The sequence below is a fragment of the Dasypus novemcinctus genome, chromosome 10, assembly GCF_030445035.2.
Source record: "Dasypus novemcinctus isolate mDasNov1 chromosome 10, mDasNov1.1.hap2, whole genome shotgun sequence".
In the NCBI taxonomy this organism is placed as follows: domain Eukaryota; kingdom Metazoa; phylum Chordata; class Mammalia; order Cingulata; family Dasypodidae; genus Dasypus; species Dasypus novemcinctus.
Window position 1 is genome coordinate 117,803,356 of NC_080682.1, and position 26,333 is coordinate 117,829,688.

The 26,333-nt window shown below is 39.2% G+C and overlaps 1 protein-coding gene across 36 annotated transcripts in view; it reads right to left on the minus strand.

Moving 5' to 3' along the window:
- The window catches only part of DLG2 (discs large MAGUK scaffold protein 2), a 2,400,703-nt gene that overhangs the window by 732,302 nt on the left and 1,642,068 nt on the right, over window positions 1-26,333 (minus strand). For all 36 annotated transcript variants that reach the window (XM_058306073.2, XM_058306075.2, XM_058306074.2 and 33 more), the window contains one exon: window positions 24,287-24,337. In XM_058306073.2, the coding sequence (XP_058162056.1) occupies window positions 24,287-24,337 (51 nt within the window). The remainder of the gene's footprint in view (window positions 1-24,286; window positions 24,338-26,333) is intronic.

Here is a 26,333-nt window from a genome sequence, read left to right on the forward strand (position 1 = left end):
TAGCTAACTCCAGGGAACTCAAGGAGGCTTTACAGAAGCGGTAACATATGAACTTGGTTTTGAACAATAAGTAGGAGTTCTCAGATAAAACAGTAAGGGGTGAAGAGCAATATGAATATCAATAAACCTGATTGGTGATCCTGAATTAAATGCAAGGTAACATTCTTCTCCAATAACTAAGTGTATGCTGTTCACTTTATACTGAGTCTAGATAGAGGAAAAAAAATTAAACTTTAATTTAAGTAATGAGCGATAGAGGTTCTATCTGATGACTATGGATACTTTCATAATATATACCTCCCCTTTCTCCAAAGGATAGATTAATTGAAAGATTAAAATGCTTTAAGCTCATTGAGGTAAATGGACATTATAAGCTTTTGAACACACTAGTTCTAACAATTTCTCAAATATTTGAAAAAAATTTTGGGTTTTCCTATTACATATCTCCATGTGACTCAACTCTATTCTGAGATAACAGTGTATTTATTTCTTCTTCCTATACTTTTACTTTTTCTGTCTCCCCATCAAAGCAGGTGTTTCTTTTGCCTTGGGATTGAAATAAGAGGCAACATGCAAAGACTTCTCTGCCTTTGCTTCCAAAAGCTTAAGCCTTAAATAGAAGTTAAAGGGTTTGTGGAGGAAGTAAAGGGAAAAGTCTTCCTGCAAGGTAGAGTCTTGGTGAAGAAGGAGGGGAAAAGAGTGAGGCTTCTCAAATGAAACAAAACAAAACAAGATTCCCCTGAACTGGAATAAGAGAGAATGATTTTGAAACATGTCTAAACAGATGAGGACTTGAGCAGTTTCCCAGATATTCCTCTGTTCTGCTGTATAGTTGGGATTTATTCAGTTGCAAGTAACAAAAACCCCAATTCAAATAGACTAACACATTAGAGGGAGAGGGCTTCTGTAATAAAGATGGTTTGATTCATGGTCTCAAGGGGTCACCAAGACCATTTTTCTCCCATTGGTCTGTTCTGCCATCTGCAACGCTGACTTCATTATAAAGCTGGAAACTCTTTTGATCATAAAATGGCTCCAAGGTACTATCAGAGCTAAAGTCTTCCTCAATTCCTATCTATAGAATATAGGGTAGGCTTCTTTCTCAGAATGCTAATAATCATGCAACTCACTCTGATTTTACTGCATATATCTAATGTGGATTAGACTGCATATCCATCACTGATGGAGGCCAGGGGAGGAGGGATGTGTTGATTGGCTTAATCAGTAAGTTCATTGTGACATTCACTTTCATTACAGCATATGGGTTGTGAGGTAGAAGGCAGATAACAGAACCAAAATCTGGGGATAATTAGGTTAAGTGTAAGAGGTGGGGAGATTGAAATTGGTAGATAACTACTAAATGTCCACTGTTCTGGGAAGACTTAAAAACAGACAGATTGGAAGCAAAAACTTATGAGTGGGACAATGGATATTGCAGCCATTACTTGTTGAAACAGACGACTAAAAATTCTGTGGGTTATCTTGTTATTGTGAAAGGACATAGAGCTGTGGGGTAATTATGGGGATGGTAAGTGACTGGGAAGAAAAGTCCTAAGAATGACTGAGGTTATGTTTTCTGCTAGCCTGACTGTTGACCTACAGAAATATATAGCTAAGCCATTTGAGGTTTATTCAGTTGTAGTAGCAAAACTCCCAGCTTTATACCATTTTATCAAGACCTGGGATCCAGTGACACAGATGTGACTGCTAAGCACCTTCCTCTACTGCTTTCTGGGCCTTAACTTTCCACTAGATCCCAGGTTCCAGTACCTGCATCATAACCAGCATCTCTGGGCATCTCTGGGTTCAATATCTCCAACCAAACTCCTTAACCATTTACATCATGTTGACACAGGCTATGAGAATAGCTCTACTCAGATTAGAAAACTCTAATGGGGGATGATAGAGTCTTGTCATTTCTGTGAAAGACTTTCCATTGTAGAATTTGTCTAAAAAGTATTTGTTTTAGAAGTACCATTGTCCTGGCATTAGATGAGCTGGTAATAATCAGGGATCATGTCACAGAAATATGGGTGTAAGATTATAACAATGTCCTTTACACAGCAGAAAATACATTAGCCAGTATAGATGATGTGAGAGCACTGATGCTTGGACTGATGAACTGAAGGAGTGCACTTGTTAATATTCCAGTGACAGAGGATTTGTGAGGTGAGAAAAGATAGATAACTCAGCCAGAGCATAGAGAGAAAAAAGAAGAAAGTTGGACTGCAGCTGAATTTCAGCTAAATTCATCTAAATCAATCCTTTGAGGTATATTTACCAAGTGATCCTCAGTCCTGAGACTTTAATGCTTGCATCTAAAGAAAAATTAGATTAATGACCCCTCAAATGTCTGTAAACTATATTTCTAACAGTCAATTTATTTTGACATCTGAGCCCAGTGGTTAACATTGCAAAGCACTTCCCACATGTACAAAAGTCTACTGGTTCCCAAGTCAGGAAAGTTTCTAGATAGTAGAGATCTAAAATAATAGGGCTGTCACTAGCCATTTTGTTCTGCCTTTTTATAAATATTGCTCTCCCTCCCCGGGAATTTGAGCACAGTAATGGGTGACTTTAAAGGAGACTGTTTGTGTCAGCTTGGAGTGCTAAGGTAGGCTGTGACCTGTCAACACTCTTCCACTGGAGAATTTTGCTTTATGACCTTACCTCAGTGGTGAGATGCATTATTAGAATTTAGAAAAGAATCTAAGCAAGGCAATATTTATTCTGAGAACAGGCTGTGGCTGTGAAGATCTAGGGCATGGCCTATCCAACAACTTCAGCCCAGTGATGGCTAAAACACAACATCCATTTGGATGAGGCCACTTGTTGGCAAATTACAGATACCTGATTTGAACTGGACTGCCAATAAAAAGAACTTGAGGAAAGGAAAGACTCATGTAACCACAGAGAAGGAGGTGGTATCTGGATGAGCCTCAAGGATAGTCACAACACAGGAAGTGAAAGTTGTCAGTTCTTGTTCTCCTTCTTTCCCTCTCTCTTAGCTCTTGCCTCTGCTTTCACTGCAGAAAGCCTCATTCTTTCAGATAAGAGGACCTCACATGACTGAAAACTCCACATGGCAGCCACTGTCTGCTTCCCATGTCACAGCTTTACTATCCAGTAGAACACTTCCATTCCTGGCTCTAGTGCGCAGTGTGAAAAATCCTGGGGAGCACTCTGATTGGCTCAGTTTGGCTCAGTTGCCACCCTAACTGTGCCTCAAAATTACCTGGAGAGTTTTAAAAAATAAAGGTTTATCATGCCCCAACCTCAGAGGTTCAGATTCATTTGGCTAGGACAGGCCCAGGTATTGGTATTGCATTTTAGAAGCTCACCAGGTAATCCCAAGAAGCAACTCTACACCAAGCAACTGTGTAATTATGAGTACCACGATTGGCAGTCTTTCCAGGACACTATGATTGGGATGGGGAGAGGAGCAGTTCTCCCAAAGGAGGAGGATATTTTTCAAAGAAAAGAGCTGGCTTTAAAGGGCAAATAAAACAATGCTGTTCACTGTATTTTATATAAAGAATGGAAGGGGGGAACAATAAATGTTTCAAGAGAGTATCAGAGAATCTGAAGCAAATATATTTTTGAGCTATTGAAAATAAATGCAAACACAACACAATGAAACAAAACACCATTGCTACCTGACTATCCTGAAATTAAATTCTTGTGAGCTAACAAAGGAGAATAGAGCTGCAAATAACATTAGGTTATTCTAGTAGAAGCAATGGCTATAAACTCAAGAGTAGACTCCATTTATATACTTGATATACTTAAAAAGTCCACTGATAATTGGGCATGCATACATTTTGGAGATAATTTAGGTAGCTTATCATTTACCACAAACTAATTATACACATACCCACAAGCACCCCATGTATTTGCTATTTGACCTAATCCTGGAATCATAGCCTAATTTATATCAACAGTGGTATCTTCAAAAATAAATGGGGCCTAGATAACTGTAAATGTTTGTGTGTGTATATACAAACTTTATAATAGGTAACTTCCTCTAGGATGTTTCAAGACTGTATAGGCATTTGATAGATATTTCTATTTCTCACAAAGCTATAAGGTAATATTAGCATCTCAGTCATTACAGAGAAAGCTGAGACTTTAGTAGTTTAATTTGCTCAAGTCATACTATAAGTGGCTGATCCTGTATTCAAAAGATCTTAGTACTGCTTATATAAATCTGCTTTGTTCCATAAAACTTTTGATACCTTTAGGCAAAGCCAATAAAACTCTGACCACATGCCATACATATTATACAAATATATTTGTTTATGTCTAAACACACACTTATTTTAAGGTGGTACATATGTACTTAAATATATATGTGTGTGCATGTGGGTAAGCTGCCGATGCCTTGTTAGACGTAGGAAAACCTCTCTAACTATAAGGCCTTTGGGGTTCCACCCAAAAGATGGCGCCAAGGCATGAGGCAGTCATGCCTGGGCATGCCCGGCCATGTCCCTCGGAAATCTGCCTTCCCCCCAGCAACTAGAGTGCATGAACCAATCAGCCTCACTAAATTAGCATAGCCAGTAAGCTGCTTGCACATTGCCTCACGGTCCATAAAAGCTACTACACTTCCTCAATAAATCAGAGCTGCGCCACCAGCCTGCATCTCCAGAGCAGTTACTGTGTGTTGTCTTGCTCTGTTCGTCCTTACCTCTTCGGGAGTGGAGCCACTGGATGGCACCGCAACATCTGGCGTCTGCACAGGGACCTGAGAACCCTGGAGACAATATTAGCGAGCTATCAAGTGCAGCTCTGCGTTGCAGTCGGTAAGTGACCCTCAGAATGGGTAATCTCTCCTCCTCTGAGAAGGCTCCACAAGCGCACGCCCTACACACCCTTTTGCAAGTAGGTGCATCAAAATATCTGAAAAGGAACTTAATCAATATTGGGACCTTGTTGTTCATTTTAACCCCTGGCTCTCCACAGCCACCCTATGGGATCCTGCCACATGGGCGAAGCTGCTTAAGCACGTGTGCTCTGCCAAGATTCATGAGGGAAAATCCTTTCCTCTAGGCCTCATTCCTGCTCTCTCAGCCATTCATGCTTGCCTTACGGGTGCTCCGCTAGATGTACCTTCCCCAATCCCGTTTTCCATCATGCCCGCAACACCTTCTACCCCCGTACCTCCTTACGTACCACCTGCCCCCTCTGAAACTTCCCCTCTGCTCGTCCCAACACCTGCTACCAACCTTTCTCAACAAAAAACCCATACTAACGGCCCTCCACAGGAGGCCATTGTTCCACAGGCTCCAGTGGAAGCCACTGGCCACAAGAGCATCACTCCCCCTTCCGCAAAGGAGGAGGACCTAATCACCTTTGCTTTGGTGCAACCAACCACTCCTCTTCCAACAGTCCAAGCTGCATGTGCAGTGCCCTACTTTGATCAGTACCTCACCATTGCTAAAATTGCTTTTCAAAAACTCAACCCTCAGGGAAAACCTCTCCAAACTTCTGCAGGGTCCCAACGAGCCCTTTTCCAACTATTATAGTCGAGTGAAGGAGGCCGTTGATAGAAAAGTTTCCCATTCTGCTGCCACTGATGCTTTATTAAAAGACCTTCTTTGGGAAGGCGCCAATACCGAGTGTCGACAATTATGCCTATTCGTAATAAAAGCTCCGACGACTGAGTCCTTGCTTGCAGAGACATTGGGTCTCATTCGACTTCTCCTATGGCAGCTGCAACTAATACTGCTTCTGTCCTAGCCGCTGCCTTAGCTGATCATTTGCACATCCAGCCACCTCACAAAACCTGCTACAGGTGCTGCAAGCCTGGTCATTTCGCCAAGGAGTGCCCTTTCGTGGTTACTCGTAAGCCACAAAATGTTCCCCGCTCGGTCTGCCCGAGATGTAGGAAAGGGCTTCATTGGAAGAGAGATTGTTGCTCAAAAGCTGACCTTCAGGGCAATCCTCTTCTACCTTTAAACAAGATCAGGGGCACCTCTCAGCCCCACAACTAAGAGAGGACTCTCACCTGACATTTTTTGGACTATCCCCATTACCCAAGGTAAAGCATTTCTCACTCTCGTAGTGCAGGGCAAGTCCATTACTGGGCAAATAGACACCGGAGCTGACTTATCTGTCCTCTGCTCTTCTGACACAGACCCTTCATGGCCACTAAAACTAGGTCCCCTAGTTCAAGGTGTGGAAGGCCTAAGACCCTCACACCAGCTTACATCAACATTGACTTGGACAGACCCAGATGGCAGAACGGGCACCTTCCGCCCCCTTGTGTTACCCAACCTTACTCATACCCTTTGGAGGCGTGATGTTCTCCCCAAAGTGGGAGCCGTTCTCACTACTAATCCTACAAATTACCCCCAAGCCTAAAGGCCACTGGACGTCTGCCTTTATTTACTTTATCCAAACCAAAACCTATAAGATTAACATGGAAAACACAAAACTCTATTTGGATGGACCAGTGGCCACTGCCTCAAGTAAAATTAGAACAACTAAAACTCCTTGTGCAAGAACAATTGAACTTGCAGCACATAGAACCCTCTACTAGTCCTCATAATTCTCCTATCTTTGTGATTTAAAAAAATCTGATAAATGGAGGCTACTACATGACCTCAGAAATATTAATGCTCATATGACAAAGATTGGCTCCCCGCAACCAGGCCTTCCTTATCCTTCAGCCATCCCATGCGAATACCACATTATTGTAATAGACCTCAAAGATTGTTTCTTTTCCATTCCTCTTCATGAGGACGACTGTCAATACTTTGCCTTTTCCATACCCGTCACAAATAATTCAGTCCCCCTACAACGTTATCAGTGGAAGGTACTCCTGCAAGGAAAGCAAAACAGTCCAACTATGTGCCAAATATTCGTTAGTGAAGCCACCCGTCCCCTTTCTCAGTTTTGTCAAATCATTCATTATATGGACAACATCCTCATTGCTCATCCAGACCCAATTCACCTACAATTCTGCTTGAAAGCTCTTCTACATAGCCTCATGCAACTGGGCCTCACCATGTCACCTGAAAAAGTACAAAACTACCCGCCTTATACTTTCTTAGGCTATACCATCACTAGCTCTATCAGGCCTGCCATCCCCACTATTGTTTTGCCCCATAAATGTACTCTTAACGTGCTTCAGTGCCTTTGTGGTGATATCAGTTGGTTGTGTCCTCATCTGAGTGTAACCACTCATGAGCTAAAACCTCTTTTTGACCTCCTGGAGGGTGACCCTGACCCTTCCAGCTGTCCTTTGGTGGCCAGCACCGAATGAGCCTGCCTGAGCCTCATAAATGACAGAATTAAAAATCTTGACCTAGCCCGCTTTCAACCAAAACTCCCTCTTTCCACTCTAGTCATCAACTCCCCTGGGACACCCATGGGTCTTCTATATCAGGATCCCCCCCTCTTTTGGGTACACTTATCTTTTAGTCATTTAGGTAAAATTACCTCTTATTGTATGTATATGTATCCTTGGGAGAAAACTCAGAAAAACAGCTGTTCTCTTGTATGGCATCGAACCCGACACCTTAGTTCTACCATTCACTCAAGAACAAATACAACATCTTTCCCAAACTGATTTGAACATGCAAACTCTCCTATCAGGATTCACAGGTCAACTTGATAACCATTTGCCAAAAGACAAACTCATCACTGCCATGACTCTTCTTCCATTTTTTCCCTCCTCTCACTCCTTTCCTACAACTTCTCCTATCCCTCACACTGCTACAATCTTTACCAACGTTAACAAAACTCACTTTTCTATAGTAGTAAAATCCCTCGGTACCTCAGATTCCATCCATGTCGAGCAACATACCAGCTCTGTTCAACAAGGAGAACTACGTGTTCTCCTCCAAGTTTTCCTACATCACCAATCCATCCCTTTCAATATCTTCACTGACAGTGCATATGCAGCTAATACTATCCATGCACTGCCACATGCAGTCCTTAAAAACAAAATGACCATTCAAGATAATATGTTGCTTTTTTTGAAATCCCTCCTTGAAAATCACAAACATCCCTGGTTCATCCAACATATTCATTCCCACACTGGACTCCCAGGACCTCTTGCCAGCGGCAATGCCTTAGCTGATTCCTCGCTCATGGTAAAATTATTAACCACAGACCTAGACCAGGCAAGACTCCTTCATGCAAAGTTTCACATGTCCACTCTTTCTCTCCATCATCTCTTCCCCTCCTTAACACAGCAGCAATGCAAACACCTCACTCGTGCATGTAAACAATGTGGCCCTCTCCTTCATTAGGCCCCCTTCAGTCTCAGGGAATAAATCCTCGTGGCCTCCATCCAAATGCCATTTGGCAAATGGATGTCACACACATACCTATTTTTGGAAAAACTAAATTTCTACATGTCATAGTAGACACCTTTTCCAAATACACCTTTGCCACTGCTCTCACAGGAGAAACTTCAAGACATGTCATTATTGCTTGCCTTCAAGCCTTCAACCAAATGGGCATACCATGGACCATAAAGACTGATAATGGACCTTGCTATGCTTCCAAATCCTTCCAAAATTTCTGTGCCTCATGGCGCATCACACACAAAACTGGTATCCCATACAATCTCCAGGGCCAAGCTATCATAGAATGCACCCACCTCACACTTAAAAACCAAATAAAAAAAATGAAGGGGCAATATCCCCGAGATACCCCCAGGGATGTTCTAAATAAGACTTTAATCACTATGAATTTTCTCACATTGACAATGAACGCTCTACCCCAGCAGTCAGACACTGGGGAGGACTTAGAAATACTCCAACCCCCATGCCATTAGTTAGATGGAAAGACCCCCTTACAAATGCATGGCAAGGGCCCCATCCCCTATTAACACAGGGATGAGGGTATGCTTGTGTCTTTCCAGAGAACGCACAACAGCCAACCTAGGTCCCCAGCCAGCTCGTTCGACCAGCCACCAGAGATGAAGTCGATACACAGCACCAAAATACCAAGGAGAAAGAATGATTCCGGACTCTTGTATCAATTACAGGCACCAGGACCACCATTATTCATCAGGTATATCCTTCTTTTAATAATTGCTTATACTGCTTCAGGCACACTCCTTTGGATCACTCCATTCCTCTGGACCTCAAGCCCTGCTCTTCCAGCCATGGGACATCCAAATCAAGGCCATGACCCCCGCTATGCCATGTGGACAGTCTTTGGAAAATGGACGCTCTGTGGAGAAAATGCCTGCTTAGATCTTTGTCCATTCATAATGATGAATGCCACACTCACTAATGGAACTTGGGTTTCTTCACACATGAATGACTCGGACTGGGCAGCCAGCCTCAATAAGACTGCAAATGCCACCCTCTCTGTGTGCATCTTACCCTGCGTAACTCTTCCCTTTCTTTTTATAGATGCAAGCAACCAATCTTTTGACTGTAACATCACCCATTGCATCCTTTCCAATTGCTGGAACCATACCAAGCATCCCTACGCTATTATTGTTAGAATTCCCTCCTTAATATGGGTTCCCATTAATGCTACTGAGTGGACTGGCCCTTCTGAATTAATTACACACTTACATTTTAGGCAAAACAGAGCAGTTGGTGTAGTTGTAGCTCTCATCGCAGCTATTATAGCTAGCCTAGCAGCTGCTGTCACTAGTATCACTTCTAAGTCCAATCCAATTCCAATGCTAACACAATAAACAACTTAGTAGAAAAAATGGCCACCCCCTTGGAAACACAAAACCTGCTCAATAATCATATTCATCGTGGCCTACTTAATGTACAACAACAAATAGATTTACTAGAAGAAGTACAAATGATAATGCAACTGACAAGACTGCCCTGTGACATTAATTATCCACACATCTGTGTTACCCCCATCAGTGCCACCGATGGCATGGCAAACTTTACTGCAGCCAGAGCAATGTTAAAACAAACCCTACTTAGACACTGGAACAACGACTTCTTAAATTTAACCACTCAACTCACCCATCAAATTCTGACCCTTAGCAGCACCCAAGCGACTACCATAGATACCACTCAGATCACCAATATTCTAGCTAACCTTCAATCCCTTTTCACTCCCTCTAATCTCATAACATTTGTTATCACTGGAACTGTTTTTCTAATGTGTATACTTTGTATAAGATATGTACTGCGCAAAGTGCAAAACCTCCACAAAGATGTTAAAACTTTAGTACTTGTCCAGCAGGCTATGGTCAGCACTCTAGAAGCAGAAGAAGGCACTGCAGAAACTGTTTCTCAAGCTGCGAATATCTTTGGCATTGCAGTCCTGCAAAAAATGCAGAGATAAACACCGTGCTAGAGAGCTTGGCTGGTAGCCAATGATGGGTAAGATCCTCAGAGGAGGACAACCTAAGACAGGCACAGTCACCTTGGCAAAAAACAACACCAGCGCTTCACCTTGCCTCTAATAAAAGAAAAAAGGGGGAATTGTGGGCAAGCCGCCGACGCCTTGTTAGATGTAGGAAAACCTCTCTAACTATAAGGCCTTTGGGGTTCCACCCAAAAGATGGTGCCAAGGCATGCAGTGGACATGCCCAATCCCTCGGAAATCTGCCTTCCCCCCAGCAACTAGAGCGCATGAACCAATCAGCCTCACTAAATTAGCATAGCCAGTAAGTTACTTGCATGTTGCCTCACAGTCTATAAAAGCTACTACACTTCCTCAATAAATCAGACCTGCACCACCAGCCTGCATCTCCAGAGCAGTTACTGTGTGTTGTCTTGCTCTGTTCGTCCTTATCTCTTTGGGAGCAGAGCCACTGGACAGCACCGCAACATGTGCATATATTTCAAACATAGTTAAAAACCAATACTTGATATACCCATAAATTTCAGAGTTCTTTTAAGAAGAATGTTTATTATCATAAGATTTTGCTATTATTGACTAAATAAAATCTGAAATACTACTGAGTATCTAACTGGACTCTGGACTTTGATTCCTGTTACTATTAATTTAAAACAGTTAAAGATACCCAGAAAAAATCAGGAATTTAGAAACCAAAAGCCTCTACATTATTTGAAGCAATTCCTTAACCATATTTGACTTTAGGGATTCTCACAAATATCAATAAAATCAGACAGAATAATTTAGCCAAGCTGAATCCAAAGGCTTCTGAATTAATTTGATAAATGAATGAAGCTTAGTGCCTTAGTAGACAGCTTTAATGTAAGCACATTTTACCTGGACGTCAGAAATACTGCTTTCCAAATTTCCATGTTACCCACCTTATACCCCAAACCTGCTACTTGCTTCATCTATAGGAATTTGCAGAATGCAATAAATCAGTCACTTCTCTCTGCCTTATTTTACCCATGCCAAAACTGGGGACTTTTATTTGGGGAGATGGCTCAGATCTTTGACTTTTTTTTTTTTTCAGAAAAATATCCCTGACTTGTTAGACATAACATTCAAATAGTACCACATGACTATACATTCTGCAGCTGTCAGGAAAGCACTCCAAATGTTCTCTCTCATATGATGGGGGACGGGGGAGGGAGAGGGGGCAGACAGTCATTTCAACATCTTTGCTAAAATGTAGTCATGCATATTGGTCAGGCTTATTAAGGCAAGATGAATCTATTATCCATGCTTGGTCAACTAACTTTACTTGATACAAACCATGTTGGAGTGTGTAACCAGTTAACTTCATACATGGATAAAGAATACATCACCCAGAGTTATACACTTTGCTCAGCTACCTTTGCTAATGTCATAAGATCTCAGGGTGGAAGAAAGACTTGAGGCATAATAGCTGTTCATGGCTAAAAGGCTTAGATCATACTGTGTTAAAGAAAGGAATTTGGTGGGCTATAGCTTAGGCATCTGTATTAGTCAGCCAAAGGGGTGCTAATGCAAAATACCAGAAATTGGCTGGTTTTTATAAAGGGTATTTATTTGGGGTAGAAGCTTACAGATATCAGGCCATAAAGCATAAGTTACTTCCCTCACCAAAGTCTATTTTCACATGTTGGAGCAAGATGGCTGCCGATGTCTGCCAGGGTTCAGGCTTCCTGGGTTCCTCCCTTCCAGGGTCTTGCTTCCCTCTGGGTTCAGGGCTCCTCTCTTCATAGGGCTTGCTTCTTCCTGGGCTCAGGGTTCCTCTCTTCCTGGGGCTTGCTTCTCTTTCCTCTGTGAGTTTACTTCCTGGGCCTCCAGCTTAAGGCTTCAGCATCAAACTCCAATATCAAAACTCCAACATCGAAAACCCTCAACTCTGTCCTTTGCCATGCCTTTTATCTGCCAATACCCTAATGACGTGACCCAATCAAAGCCCTAATCATAACTTAATCATGCCCAGGTACAGACTAGATTACAAACATTATCCAATATCTATTTTTGGAATGCATAACCATATCATACTCTTATAGCATCCTTGACTTTTCCTCTCTCTCTGGCATTCCCTCATCCTACAGAACACCAGAATCTGTTCTTCTATCACTTAATATGTTTAGAATCATTCTCTCCTCCATCAGCATGTGTGGGTTTGTATTTTTGAATCACCCCCTTCTCTATCAGATTTGACAGAATGTAGCCATTTATTATAAGTCTTAAATGGCATACCGCATCATATCCTACATCTACATTATGAAAAGTTTACCCAGTAATGTAGCCAAAATGATCTCTTAAAAATACAAATAGGATCATCACATCCCTGCCTACAATTCTTTAAGAAATTTTGAAGCTCTCCATTGCTTTCAGGATAAAATTCAAATTACTCAGTATGTTATCCAAGACATCCATGTCCCCAGCCCTGTCCATCTCGTCAGGACTGTCTCAACCTAAAGTCCAGTCAATCTGAACCACCTGTAGTTCCTTGAGCATTTACGTTTTCCTGAGTCCTTAGATATTTGCACATGCTACTTACTCCCTGACTGAGGGGTTGTTTTCTTCCACTCCTTTGTCTATGACTAGCTTCCTCTCATTTTCCATAAAGCAGCTCAGGTTTAATTCCTCAGGGAAATACTCCATACAACTACCTATTCTTCATGGTTTCTGCCTATTGACCTGTCTGTGTCCTTTCCTATGATGAAACATTCAGTGAAACAGGACTGTGCTCATTGTGGATGTTCACTATGTTTTTAACAAATAAATGCAGAAAAGACATTTAAGGGGCCAATGTATTGGGTAATGCTATTGTAGAGTAAGAGTCATCAACTTGTCCTCAAATTAATCGATGTCTTTCATTTTTATTTTTTCATTATTTATTGTCCCTTTTTTAATGTCTTCATTAAGATCTAAAGAACAATATGATAAAATCCCTGCTCTCAAGGAATTTATAGACCAGATATTATGCATCATTTAATGTGTTAAGTTCCTTAATTTAAGAAGGGACACCTTGGCAAAGGCAGGAGGTAAAGAAAAGCTTCTTGGAGTACAGGAAACCTGAGCTTAATTTTGAGGGCAGTCTAGCTCAGTGGTGAAGAACTAGGCTCCACCATCTTCTGGGCATAGGGTTGAATCCTGGCTCCATCCTCCACTACCTTGTGACTTGTGAAAACTGTTTCTCAGATCCTTGGTCTCCTAACATGTAAACTGTAGTTAGCGATATCTACCACACAGGACTGTTACAAAATTTAATTGGTTCATCACTAACTTACATTTTATAGCGATTAAATGTGCAATAAGTAAAAATTGTAAGCTCTCATACAACAAGGACCATAGCTTTTTCATCACTGGATATCTAATACTTAGCAAAGTAACTTAAAAAAGGTGGCGAATGCAAATTTTTGTTGAGAGTGGAAGCTATGTTTTTAGAAATTTATTTGTTTTCTTTTTTTGAAGGTCTGTTTTTTCATATAATAAATTTTATATATTTTTTTTTTTCACTGTGATAATGGGAAACTTTATTTATTTATTTATTTATTTTTTTAAGTTTCAGAAGGCCATGTATTTGAAAAAGCCCATACATACATAATGTGGGCTAAAAGGGAAGGGAGAGAGAAGACACATCATATCAGGAGTCACTTTCTATCCACAAACAAGGCAGAGCCAAGTCCCCAAATCGTGAGTTAGGAGGTTTGTCTCTTTCTTTTTTTTTTTTTTTATTTTTTATTGACTTTGTAATAATATTACATTAAAAATATATATGTGAGGTCCCATTCAACCCCACCCCCCCACCCCCCCTCTGCCCCCCCCCCCCCCAATAACACTCGTTCCCATCATCATGACACATCCATTGGATTTGGTAAGTACATCTTTGGGCACCTCTGCACCTCATATACATTGGTTCACATCATGGCCCATACTCTCCTCTATTCCATCATGTAGGCCCTGTGAGGATTTACAATGTCCGGTGATTACCTCTGAAGCACCATCCAGGGCAGCTCCATGTCCCGAAGACGCCTCCACCTCTCATCTCTTCCTGCCTTTCCCCATACCCTTTGTCCATTATGTCCACTTTTCCCAATCCAATGCCACCTCTTCTATGTGGACACTGGATTGGTTGTGTCCATTGCACCTTTATGTCAAGAGGAGGCTCAGATTCCACCTGGATGCTGGATGCAATCCTCCCATTTTCAGTTGTAATCACTCTAGGCTCCATGGTGTGGTGGTTGTCCTTCTTCACCTCCATCTTAGCTGAGTGTGGTAAGTCCAATAATCATTTTAAAAGAAGTTTTAGATAACAGAGAAGTTTTGGTAAAAGTATAAAGGATTCTCATTTACCCTATCCCAGTCCTCTCACAAATTTTCCCCTATTAATAACATCTTACATTATCCTGGTACATTTGTTTCAATTGATGAACACATATTGAAGCATTGCTACTAACCAAGGTCTGTAGTTTACATTACAGTTTACACTTTGTACTGCAAATTTTATGGGTTTTGATGAAATGTATAATAGCCTGTGTCTGTCATTGCAGTATCATGCAGAATAATTCCAATGCCCTAAAAATGCCTTATATTCTACCTATTCTTTCTCCCCCTCTCCTCAGAACCTCTGGTAACCACTAGCTTTATAACAATGTTATACATTCTTCCATTACTACAATAGTAATAAGTTTACTTTGGTCCATGTTTGCTTTCCCTCTATGTTTTTTCATTCCTCAGTCTTGATGATTTTGGGATGGTGATGCCCGCTTTGCCTCAGATTGAGATGGGTCTTAGTTCTTACCAGGCAGATAAAAGGAATGGTTTTGCTTGCAGTTGTAGATACTTTGTTTTTTGGGGATGATCATTGACCATCATCATCATTTTGTTAGTTGTCCTAGGCGAGTCCAGTGATCTGGAGAGAAGGTATTGACTGCAACTCTTCTGAGATTCAGGGCTGAGCTGGCATATGAGCAGCCTTAAGATTTAAGTCTCTGGGACATATATTAATGGGTACAGTGCTAAATATAGGTTCAAATGAAAGGGGTAGAAGAATTGTGTAGGGAAATTATAAATGAGTCTGACTCTGTTACATTGGGAAAAAAGGTTATCATATATTCCAAAGTAAGGCTCACTGAAGGACTGCCAATATTCTGGAGTGTCTGCCCTGCATGTAGTGTCTGGATGTCTCTAGAGCCATTGGGAGCACCCCTGCTTGAGGCTTTGCTTACTGTGGCACTTAGTGAAATCCACTTGAAACATGCATAAGCGTAACCTCTGGAAAGACATTCCAACTACCTTTGAAATCTCTTATCCATCTCTCTGGTATTTAATGTTTTCCCCCTTTTGGTCAAGGTATTTTTCCAAATGCATCACTGGTTGGCACTTGGTATCACTCCCTCATGCCAGGGATGCTCATTCCCAGGAGTCATGTTGGGTGGAAGTTAATGGGTTTATTTGCTGAGTTTGACTTAGAGAAAGTTCACATTTGAGTAGCTAGGAGGTTTTCATGGAAATTTTTAGGATGTAACTCTTAGGCAATTGTTATTATTAAGCTAAGTTTCAATTTTATAAGAATAATGCTCATAAGTACAAGCATTAATATCAAGGGCTTGCCATATTGGTCTGTTTCCTTTATTAGGCAATACCTAGGTACTCTAGAGATTCTTGACACTCTTTTTGAGAACATAGCAGGACTCCCCAGGATGGGAATTTAATGTTTTCTTGGTTATTGTGTGGTTCTCCACCTACTGAGATAACACCCTATGACAACATGAACATATTCAAATTCCATAGAGGCATGCCCCAGGTGCACCCTTCCCCACACCTCCCTGCTGTACCAGTGACCATCCCTGTAATAGCTGCCAAAAGAAAACTCCCACAACTGTATTCTCAACCACAGTCCTCAACCTTCCCAGAGTTCATCCCTTCTTCCCTCCAGCCCTCTCCTCAGCTCCATGGATATCCCAATCCACTCCCACAATCCCTCTTACACTCACTCTCCAGCATCGGTCGACCCCAATCACATAATATCACTGCCCTGCCATCAACCCCATCCACTGTCAAACCACCCCCATCTGCCTTATCATAGATTCTGCCCAGACTGAGCACGGGCATGGGCCCACCTATCTCCTTGTAGATTATCTTCCAGACTCTAACTCTGTGAGTCTACTCAATATCCTTAGATCTTATCAATGAGATGATGCAATATTGGTTCTTTAGTGACTGCCTTACTTCACTCAACATAAGGTCTTTCAGATTCATCCATGTTGCCACAAGTGTGTGTCAATATTTTATTACTTCTTACAACTAAAGTAATATTCCATCTCATAAATATACATATCTGTTTGTGTCCTTTCTTTTCATTCTTCTGGGTAGATTCCTAGTATTGGGAATGTGGAGCATATGACAATTCTATAATTAGCTTCCTGAGGAACCACCAAACTGTCTTCCACAATGGCTACACCATTCTACATTCCCACCAGCAGTGGATAAGTGTTTCTATGCCTCCACATCCTCTCCAACACTTGTAGTTTTCTGCTTTTTTTAACAGCAGCCAATATAGTAGGTATAAGATGATATCTTATTTTTATTTTTTATTTGAATTTCCCTAGTAACTAATGATGTTGAGCTCCTTTTCTTGTGCTATTTGTATTTCCTCTCTGGAAAAGTGTCCCTTGCCCGTTTTTAAATGGGTTGTTTTTTATTTTTGAGATATAACATTTCTTTATATATATTGGATATTAGACCCTTATTGGTTAAGTGGTTCCCATATATTTTCTTCCATTAACTAGGCTGCCTTTTCACTTTCTTGACAAACTCCTTTGAAGCACAAATATTTTTAATTTTGAGAAGGTGCCATTTATGTATTTTGTTTTCAATGCTCATGCTGTGGGTATAAAGTTTATGAAACCATTTCCTACTACAAGTTCTCATATAGGTACCAAACACTGTGCCACGCGAGCTCCTGCAGGTACAGAGGGTACAGTTGTGCAGGATATTATAACTTTGGGCCTATCCATGGGTCTGGAAGTCAGTGTTGCTGATGTTGAAGAGTTAGTGGAGGAACATCGTGAAGAGCTCAGCATTGAGGAGCTGCAGGACCTACAGAAGGAGCAGCAACAAGAGGTGGCTGAAGAGATTTCTTCAGGTGAGGAGGAGATAAGGGAGGATGTCCCCAGTACCTTGATAAAAGATTTGTGTGCAAAATGGGAAGAAGTTCAAAACTTTGTGGAGAAATACCATCTGGACAAAACTCGGACAAGCAGAAATGTGAATTTATACATTCACACTTTCAAGGGATTCCAAAGAGAAGACAGAAGACTTATTGGGTAAATTTTTAGTGAAGGTGACAAAGAGTGTATCAGAGCCTGTCGCACAAGTTGAAAAAATGTAGAAAAGAAAAGAATACCTGAAGTACAAGTGCCCAATGTTCTACTGGAGAGGGACTCTCTTTCCAAGCAATCTCCATGTAACTTCTCCTCCTCATCACTCTCCTGCCACCATCCCATCAGGCCATGGACTCTTTTCAGTACAGGTAAAGTTTTTATTTTATTTAAGTATTTATTAATTTTTAGGTTTATTTCTCATGTAAAGTAATGATATCTAACCCTATCTTTTTACATATTGCCTTAAAATGTGTATTGTCTTTGGTTTGGGAATGTATTAAGTTTATTTACATAAAATTTTAAAAAAAGATCTCTGAGATGCTTCCCTAATTATCTTCTAGGAGCTTTATGGTCTTGGCTCTTATATTTAGGTCTTTAATCCATCTTGAGTTAATTTTTGTATACAGTGTGAGATGGTGATCCTCTTTCATCCTTTTGGATATGGATATCCAGTTCTCTTAGCACCACTTGTTGAAGAGACTATTCTGTTCCAGTTGAATGGGCTTCATGGCCTTGTTGAAAATCAGTTAGCAATATATGTATGGGTCTATATCTGAACTCTCAATTTGGTTTTATTGGTTAATATGTCTATCCTTGTGCCAATACCATGCAGTTATGATCACTGTAGCTTTCAGTATGCTTTAAAGTCAGGTAGCATGATTCCTCCAATTTCCTTTTTCTCTTCCATGGTGTTTTTGGCTATTCAGTAATCCTTTCTTTTGATAATTGGCTATTCCAGTTCAGTTAAAAATGAGGTTGAAACTTTTTTTGGGATTGTATTGAGTCTGTATATTTATTTGGGTAGGATAGTCATATCTGTGATATTTAGTGGAAGTTCTATTTTTAATAAGTTTCCTCAGTGATTCTGATAAATACCGCTTATGAGAACTACCACATTTCCCCAAAGGAGTTAAGAATTACAACTACTTGAAATATTCTAAATTTTATATTAACTCATTTAATCACCATGAGGGTATTGAGGTAAGTATAAATTATACATTTTGACATATATTTTGGGGGTTACCATTCAACCTACTACACTGCATAAAATGGATAAGTATAATGGAAATGCTGATAGTAATTTAAATTGGGTAGACAGGGATGATTTCTCTGAGGAAGTGACCCTGGAGTAGGTATATGTAGTGAAGATCAGTCATGGTAAAGATCTGGGGGAAGATTTTTCAGGCACATAGAATAACATATATAAAGGGAAAAGCTTGATTTTTTTGAGGAAGAGCAAGAAGGTCAATGTGGCTAGAGCAAAATTTGCAAGGATTGGTGGTGAGGCCCTAATGTTGGAAAGATAAGCAAGGTCATCTTTTACAAGGACTTGTAGGTTATGAAAACAAGTATGGATTTTTATGAAGTGTAATTACTACCTTGTAGAGGTTTTAATAATATAAGTGGTATGATCTGGTTTATGTTTCTTAAAAAAGATTACTCTAGCTACTCTGAGGAGAACAGAATATAGTGGGGGCAAAAATATAAGATATTACTAATGGTCCAGGCATGGTATATATTGTTTTGGTCTAAGATTCAGTAAGGAGGTGGTAAGACATGTTTGGTTTTTAAAATATGTTTTTATAGTAGCATCTAAGGATTTACTCATGCATGATAAGGGAAAAAGAGGAGTCGAGCAAAATTGCTAGATTTTTTTGCCTGATAGTAAGGAAAAGGATAGAATAAAATAGCTAAGATAAGGAATATAAGGGAAGAAGCAGCTTTAACCCTGAGGAGAGGGAGTGTAGGGAAATTACAGGTTCTGTTATGAATACAGCATTTAGGATGTCTACTTGATATTTAAGAAGACATGTCAACTGGAGACTTAGCTATACACCTTGGGAGCTCAGGGGAAATGCCTTCATAATTGGGAATCATCATTTCATAGTTGGTGTGTAAAGCCACGAGCCCAGATGAGATCATCTAGGTAATGAGCACATTGGGTTTCTGGAGCTCCCCAACAATTAAAGAAGGAGCCAGCAAGGAAACTTTAAGGACAGACAATGGGGTGGTGAAAGAACAGGCATGTATTTTGTTCTGGATGCCAAGAAATAAAAATCTTTGATGAAGGAAGGAGTGACAACTGCATCAAATGCAGAGAATTGATGTTGGATTTAGCAAGATGGAACTTGTCTATGATTTTGATAGGAATTATGTTAGGGCTATCATGGATATGAAAACATAAAATAGGTTAAATTTTAAAACTAAGGTAATGAAGTGAATTCATTGAAAATAGACAATTTGTATAGATTTTCCATAAAGCTCAGTAGAGAAATGAGGCAATACTAGAAGGGGAACATTGGGTCAAGGTAGAGATTTTTTTTTAAGATGAATGAGAGATATTACATCATGTCTGTATTAAAGTTATCCAGGAAAAAGAACGAAACTTATGTTGCAGGAAAGAAAGGAGCTAACTGCAGAAGCCAAGTCCTTAAATGGACAAGAGGGTATAGAGCCCAGGTCACAAGCAAAGAGTTGGCCTTAGAAAGGAGCAGGGAAAATTCATTCATAGTAACAATGTAATGGGAAGCTAATGGCCTCATGGTAGGAAAGGGAGGTCATTTTCATTTGATTACTTGGATTTTCTCAAGGAAATATGAAATGGAGGACAGCAGCTGAGAACGAGGCTAAGGGAGGAGTGTTAGAGATTTGATGAGAGAAAATAAGATATGAAATTGTTGACCCAGAGAATGAGACTGATTTTTCTTAAAAAAAAAAAAAAAAAAGTATAAGATTTGACAGCAGGTTTTGAGGGCAATTGAAATTAATGGTCATAAATCTGAAGTGAGAAGAGTGACTGTTTCTCTAGCCATGTTCAGTTGCTCAGGTGCTAGCATAAGAGTGAGTAGAAAGGTGTTGACTTAACCAGCACTGGGACTTTGCAGGCTAAGCATGAAAAAAGAGAGGAGAAAAATAGTTAAGAGTATACACAGGAGGACTAGTGATGGACCAGGGAACATGCACTAGCTAAGGAGGGAAGGGAGGACATAAGACTGTAAAAGAATTGGAGCGGGGAGGGAGAGGAGGTAAAATTTATGACTAGAGGTATCAGTGTACTTCAAATAATTTTAGAGTTGGGGTACTAGAATAAAAAAACTAAAAAGAGTAGGTGGTGATGGGAGAATATGAAGCTTGACATAGAAGTTAGAAGGGGTACTATTATGACAATGACAATGTTCAGAATATGACCTGGAATTTTAGGACAGGAAGTAAGGGAGGTGAGATACCTTCCTCCAAACGAAGAAGGAAGTAAGCATTAGGACCCAGCCTAGAATGCACCATTTGCTGACTCCTACTGAAGGCTCTGCCTCACATGCATTTTTTGACCCTATGAATCCAGAGTAATGAAATTGTGTTATATAAGATGTTTACATGGGGGGAGGGAAGTTATGGGGGAAAGCCAGACTGTCTTCATGGACCTGAGACCTGTGCAGTCCCACACAGTCCTGTGCTTAGAGGCGCCCCAAACTTCATTTGGTGCTCCTCTGCCACTGTCTTGAAAGTCACTACTTTTTAAACAAGGGCCCTACATTTTCACTTTGTAGTGCACCCCACAAATTATATAGTCAGTCTTGAATATGAGGTTAGTGATTTAGGAGGAGAAATATGTTCTTTTACATTGGGCTAATTTTCCATACACCTTACCATTTTTTATTTAGTAGGTCATTAAAATTTTATCAGAATTCATAATGGAAGTTTTAAATAACCAATCTACCACTTAACTTTCAATGTAAATTTCCTCTTAAAACCATGCACACTCAATAAAAATTAGGCTAAAAGCAAGAAATTCTCTGATTCAGAAGAGCTAATAATCAGTAAACAGAAAGAGATACAAATTTGAGTACAAGTCTAGAATCTTAATTCATGCTTGAATGATGGCATAGATAAATACATTTTTATTTCTTATTGTAAAAGGACTTTATATTGATTATAGATAGCTTAGGTAATACATATCAAGATAAAGAAGAAACTGAAAATTAGCTAAAAACACCTTAACTGGGCTTTTAACATTTTGGTATATGTCCTTCTAGACTTTTGGCCTGTCTGTATAAGCATTATTATATGTATATTTGCATATTGGAGTATATTTTAAATACCATTTTATAATTTGCTTTTTTCACCTAATATTATAATCTAGATAGAATATCAACCCTTACAGTTAAATAGCTTCCTAAAATACTATTTTATATTTTTTTAATGATTTTTTTAAAAAGAAACTTTAGATTATACAAATGTTACATAAAAAATATAAGGAATTCTCATATGCCCCACTCTTTCCCCCTCCCACACCTTCTCCCATTAACAACATCTTTCATTAGCGTGGTACATTTGCTACAATTGATGAACACATAGTGAAGCACTGCTACTAAACATGGTCTATAGTTTATATTATGGTTTACACTTGCACAGCATAATTTTATAGGTTTTGACAAAATGTATAATGGCCTCTATCCATCATTGTAATGTCATGCAGGACAATTCTAATGTCCCCAAAATGCCCCATGTTACACCTATTCTTCCCTCTTCCTCCTCTCAGAACCTCTGATGGCCACTGCCTTTGTATCAATGATACAAGTTCTTCCATTGATGGAATAATAAGTCTACTTTAGTCCGTAGTTGCATTCCCCCCTTATGTTTGTTCATTCCTCAATATTGAGGATTTTAAGATGGTGATGTCTACTCTATTTATTATTGAGAAGGCACTTAGACCCCATGGGGCAGATGGATAGAACTGTCTTGCTTGCTGTTGGAGATATTCTCTATTTTTTGGGATGGGCATTGTCCATCATCATCCTTTGTTAGTTGTCCTGGGCAAAACCAATGAACTGGAGAGTAACTGTTGCAACTCTGCTGAGATTCAGGGCTCAGTCAGCATATGAACAGGCTGAAGATTAAGTCTCTTGGACATGTATTTAACAAGTATAGTGAGAACTATAGGTTCCAATAAAAGTGACAGAAGAGCCATGTGTAGGGAAATTACAAAAGAGTCTAACTCTGTTACATTGGGCATCATATGTTCCAAAGTAAGGCTCACTGACAGGGTGCTAAATTCCTGAGATTGTCTACCCTGCCTGTAATGTTTAGATGTCGCTAGAGCTCTCAGGAGACCCTCTGATGAGGTACTGTATACTATGGCAGTCAATTAGATCCTGCAGAGACATGCATAAACATAACCTCTGGAATGACCTTTCAACTCACTTTAAATCTCTTAACATTAAAAACTCATTTGTATTTAATATTACCCCTTTTGGTTAAGGTCTTTTTCCAAATGCATGGCTAGTTGGTGCTCGGTAATAATTCCTCAGGTGTCAGGGAGGCTAAACTCTGGGAGTCATGTCCCATGCCTGGAGGGGGAGAGTGGAAGGTAGCTCAATTATATGCGGAGTTTGGCTTAGAGAAAGACCACATTTGAGCAATAGGGAGGCTTTCAGGTGGTAACTTCTATGCAATGTATAATACTAGGCTAAGTTTCACTTTCACAAGGATAAGGTTCATAAGTACAAAAATCACTATCATATGTGGATATATAATAACGTATTATTGAAAACTTGTCTTTCTCCCATCTTCACTATTATAAACCATGTCAATATGGACTTTCTTGTACATATAACTTTGTGTACTATAAACAGAATTTCTGGGTCAAAATCTGTGCATATTTTAAAGGCTTTTGATACATATTTCCAAATTGCTCTTTTGGGTTTTAAAAATTTCTATGTCCACTTATTGGCACTGAATATTATCATTCCTTTAAAATATTCACCAGCTGGATAGACAAAAACAATTTGGCCCCACTGTTTTTCTTTGTTTATTAATGAGGATGAAAAGGTTTTCAGATATTTATTGGCCTTTTCTTTTTTGATGAATGTCCTGCTAATGCCTTTTGGACATTTCTTTTTTCCTGAAAGGTCTTTGGCCTTTCTCTTACTGTTTTGTAAAATGTCTATATGTATTTGGGCTATGTTGCACATAGTTTCCCTAATTTGTCATATATCTTTGCCAAGGCCTACCAGCACATTTGCAGAGCTATAGAGCTGTGTTTTTCTCTATAGGAGTTCTTTTCCAACTCTGTACTTATTCATTTATATTCCCATATAAGAAATGTAGAATAAGAGTAGTTAGAATAGTATTAATATCACATTAATGAGAATATTTTAATATCTTAAAAACATATGGCAAAGGGAGGAGATGTAGCTCAAGTGGTTGAGCACCTGCTCTCCATGTACAAGGTCCCGGGTTTGATCCCCATACTACCAAAAAGAAACAAAAACAAACAATCAAAAAAAAAATATATATATATATATATGTCAAAACACTAATGTAAACATTATTAAAAGTACTGTACAAGTTCACTGAATATTTCTTTCTTTCTCATTCACTGCAACCAAATCCCGGCAATATAATTTATGTATTGAACACTCAGGCTTTTTGGTTTACTTGTCTATATGCCCTCTACTATTACATTAATTTTCTCATTGTGAGTCATGTGGAAACCTTCAAGGTTACAATATACAATTGCATAATTTCACAAGACAACCCATTAGGATGCAGAATGTGAAATGAAGACTGGGGCTTTGGATTTTTTGGATTTTTCTTACCCTCTCCAATGTAATTTCTTCAAATTCATATTCGATTTCTGTTCCATTGACCTGTAAATCAGGAGAAAAAAGAGAACCATCAAATACAAATTGAGGGGAGATAGATGTGTTTTCAAAAATGCTTGGGGGTTAAGTTCATTTTATCTCTGAAGAAGTCACACTTGCTTGAAGTTCATGATGATGTGATTTCATCAAAGTGAAATATAATCCAAATATTCTAAAATGTTTGTAGAAGTGATACTCTACAAAAAATAATGAGGGATCATTGCATTCTTTAGAATTTTGTGATTATTTGGAGGTGGAAGATAAACACAAAATATGCTTTGCGAATTTACAAAGAACAAATCATCAAGGGACAATTTTACAATTAAAAGGGAAATAACCTTCTAAGATATATTATTTAAATATTATGAGTGAATACTAAACTATGACCATGTTGTTGTTTTTTTGCAATAGAATCATATTAAGAGTGAATATTTCAGGTAAGAAAAGCCTTTTCTTTATTGGAGCAAGCTCAGGCAATTCCTCTCCATTATCCTCTTGTTCTATTTATTGGGAAGCCCTGAAACACAAAATCATGGTTATGTACTTCACTGGCAATAAGAAAAGAGCAATGTATGTAGGATGCATTTGAAATTCCTAGTGAGAAATCATTTTAACCATCCAACCAACTCTTGAATCAATTTGAACTTGGAGAGAAATACATTTTATCTGAAGCCAGGCTACTTATAACACTTGCCCTAGATGTGCATACAGAATGTATGAACAGTTGCTTTAAAATAATATAACAAATATTCAATTTCTATTTTTGTCTACCAGAGTTTTTCTCTGATACTCAAAATCTTTGAGCAAGAAAATTCTGAGATTGGCTATTTCTTTTTCCTGATATGGGTTTCGGCAATCACATTAGCATTTAAGAATAAGCAAGAAAGTTTCATCTTTAACTTTTTACAAAACCATAATTTCTGTATGATTTTTAACTTCAGTTTGCTTTTCCCTCTTAAGAAAAACTTAAACATAGTGCTGGCAGATTGAGAACTCTATGAGTCAAGGAATAGATAGCACTGTTGCCAACACAGAGCACGAAAGAAAGAGTTGATGAAAAAAAGAAAAGGGTGGGGGTGGGGTGGGGAGTGAATGAATGAATGACTGAACAAAGCAATTAGTATATTTATCTGATTTATAAACAGATTTTTTTGGATTCTCTTCCATAAAAAATGGATGTAGTATCATCAACTAAAGACATCATTTTAACAATAATCAGCAAAAATAGTATTTAATTGCATAAATCGGAAAAGCTCTGTTAGCTCCTCAGAACGACAATGACAAGTGATCTTATGTATCCACAGAGCATGTTTTTGATTTTCTAATTACATGAGATAATTGGCGAATTACACTTTATTGTGTTACTACATTATCAAACAGCCCTAAACTAAATTCGATTTTCTGGTCCTCAGCATCTTAATGACTCATAGAAGAGGACTTGATGATGTTAGAAAGCTTTTTCAGATTCATGGAGGCCTTTCTTCTTTGCATGCAGAAGTAAACTACAAAACTTAAACTCCCTGTATATGTGTGTTTCTATATTAATGCTTTTTTTTTTTTTTTTTAACTTTCTTTAGTTGATGGAGGGAGAACAGAAGGGAAGGCTGAATTAATGTGGTGTGTTTCATTCTCTCAGTATGACTCCGTGAGGCTTTTCTTTGCTTCAGTGCTTCTCTAGAGTAAGCCATTCACGTTATTAAAATGCTGCAAAGTGGGGGAAAAAAACAACTTCAGAGAGAGGAAAACAAGCTCTGATAATAAATACCAAAAGGCTCAGGCTGTAAAGAAATTGTTAGGCAGTACTTTTGACAAGAGAGGAATATTCTACTTGCATATATTATATACTTGTGGTCTGTCAAAATCTTTACTTCAAATTTCTGTGATCCTATTTTGTTTAGATCCTAGAAGAAATGCAAACACGCATTCTAATCGGCATTCCAAAGTTACCTAGTCAGCTAGATGAAATATTGCAGGCTTATATTTACTCCGTGGGTCCTTAGTT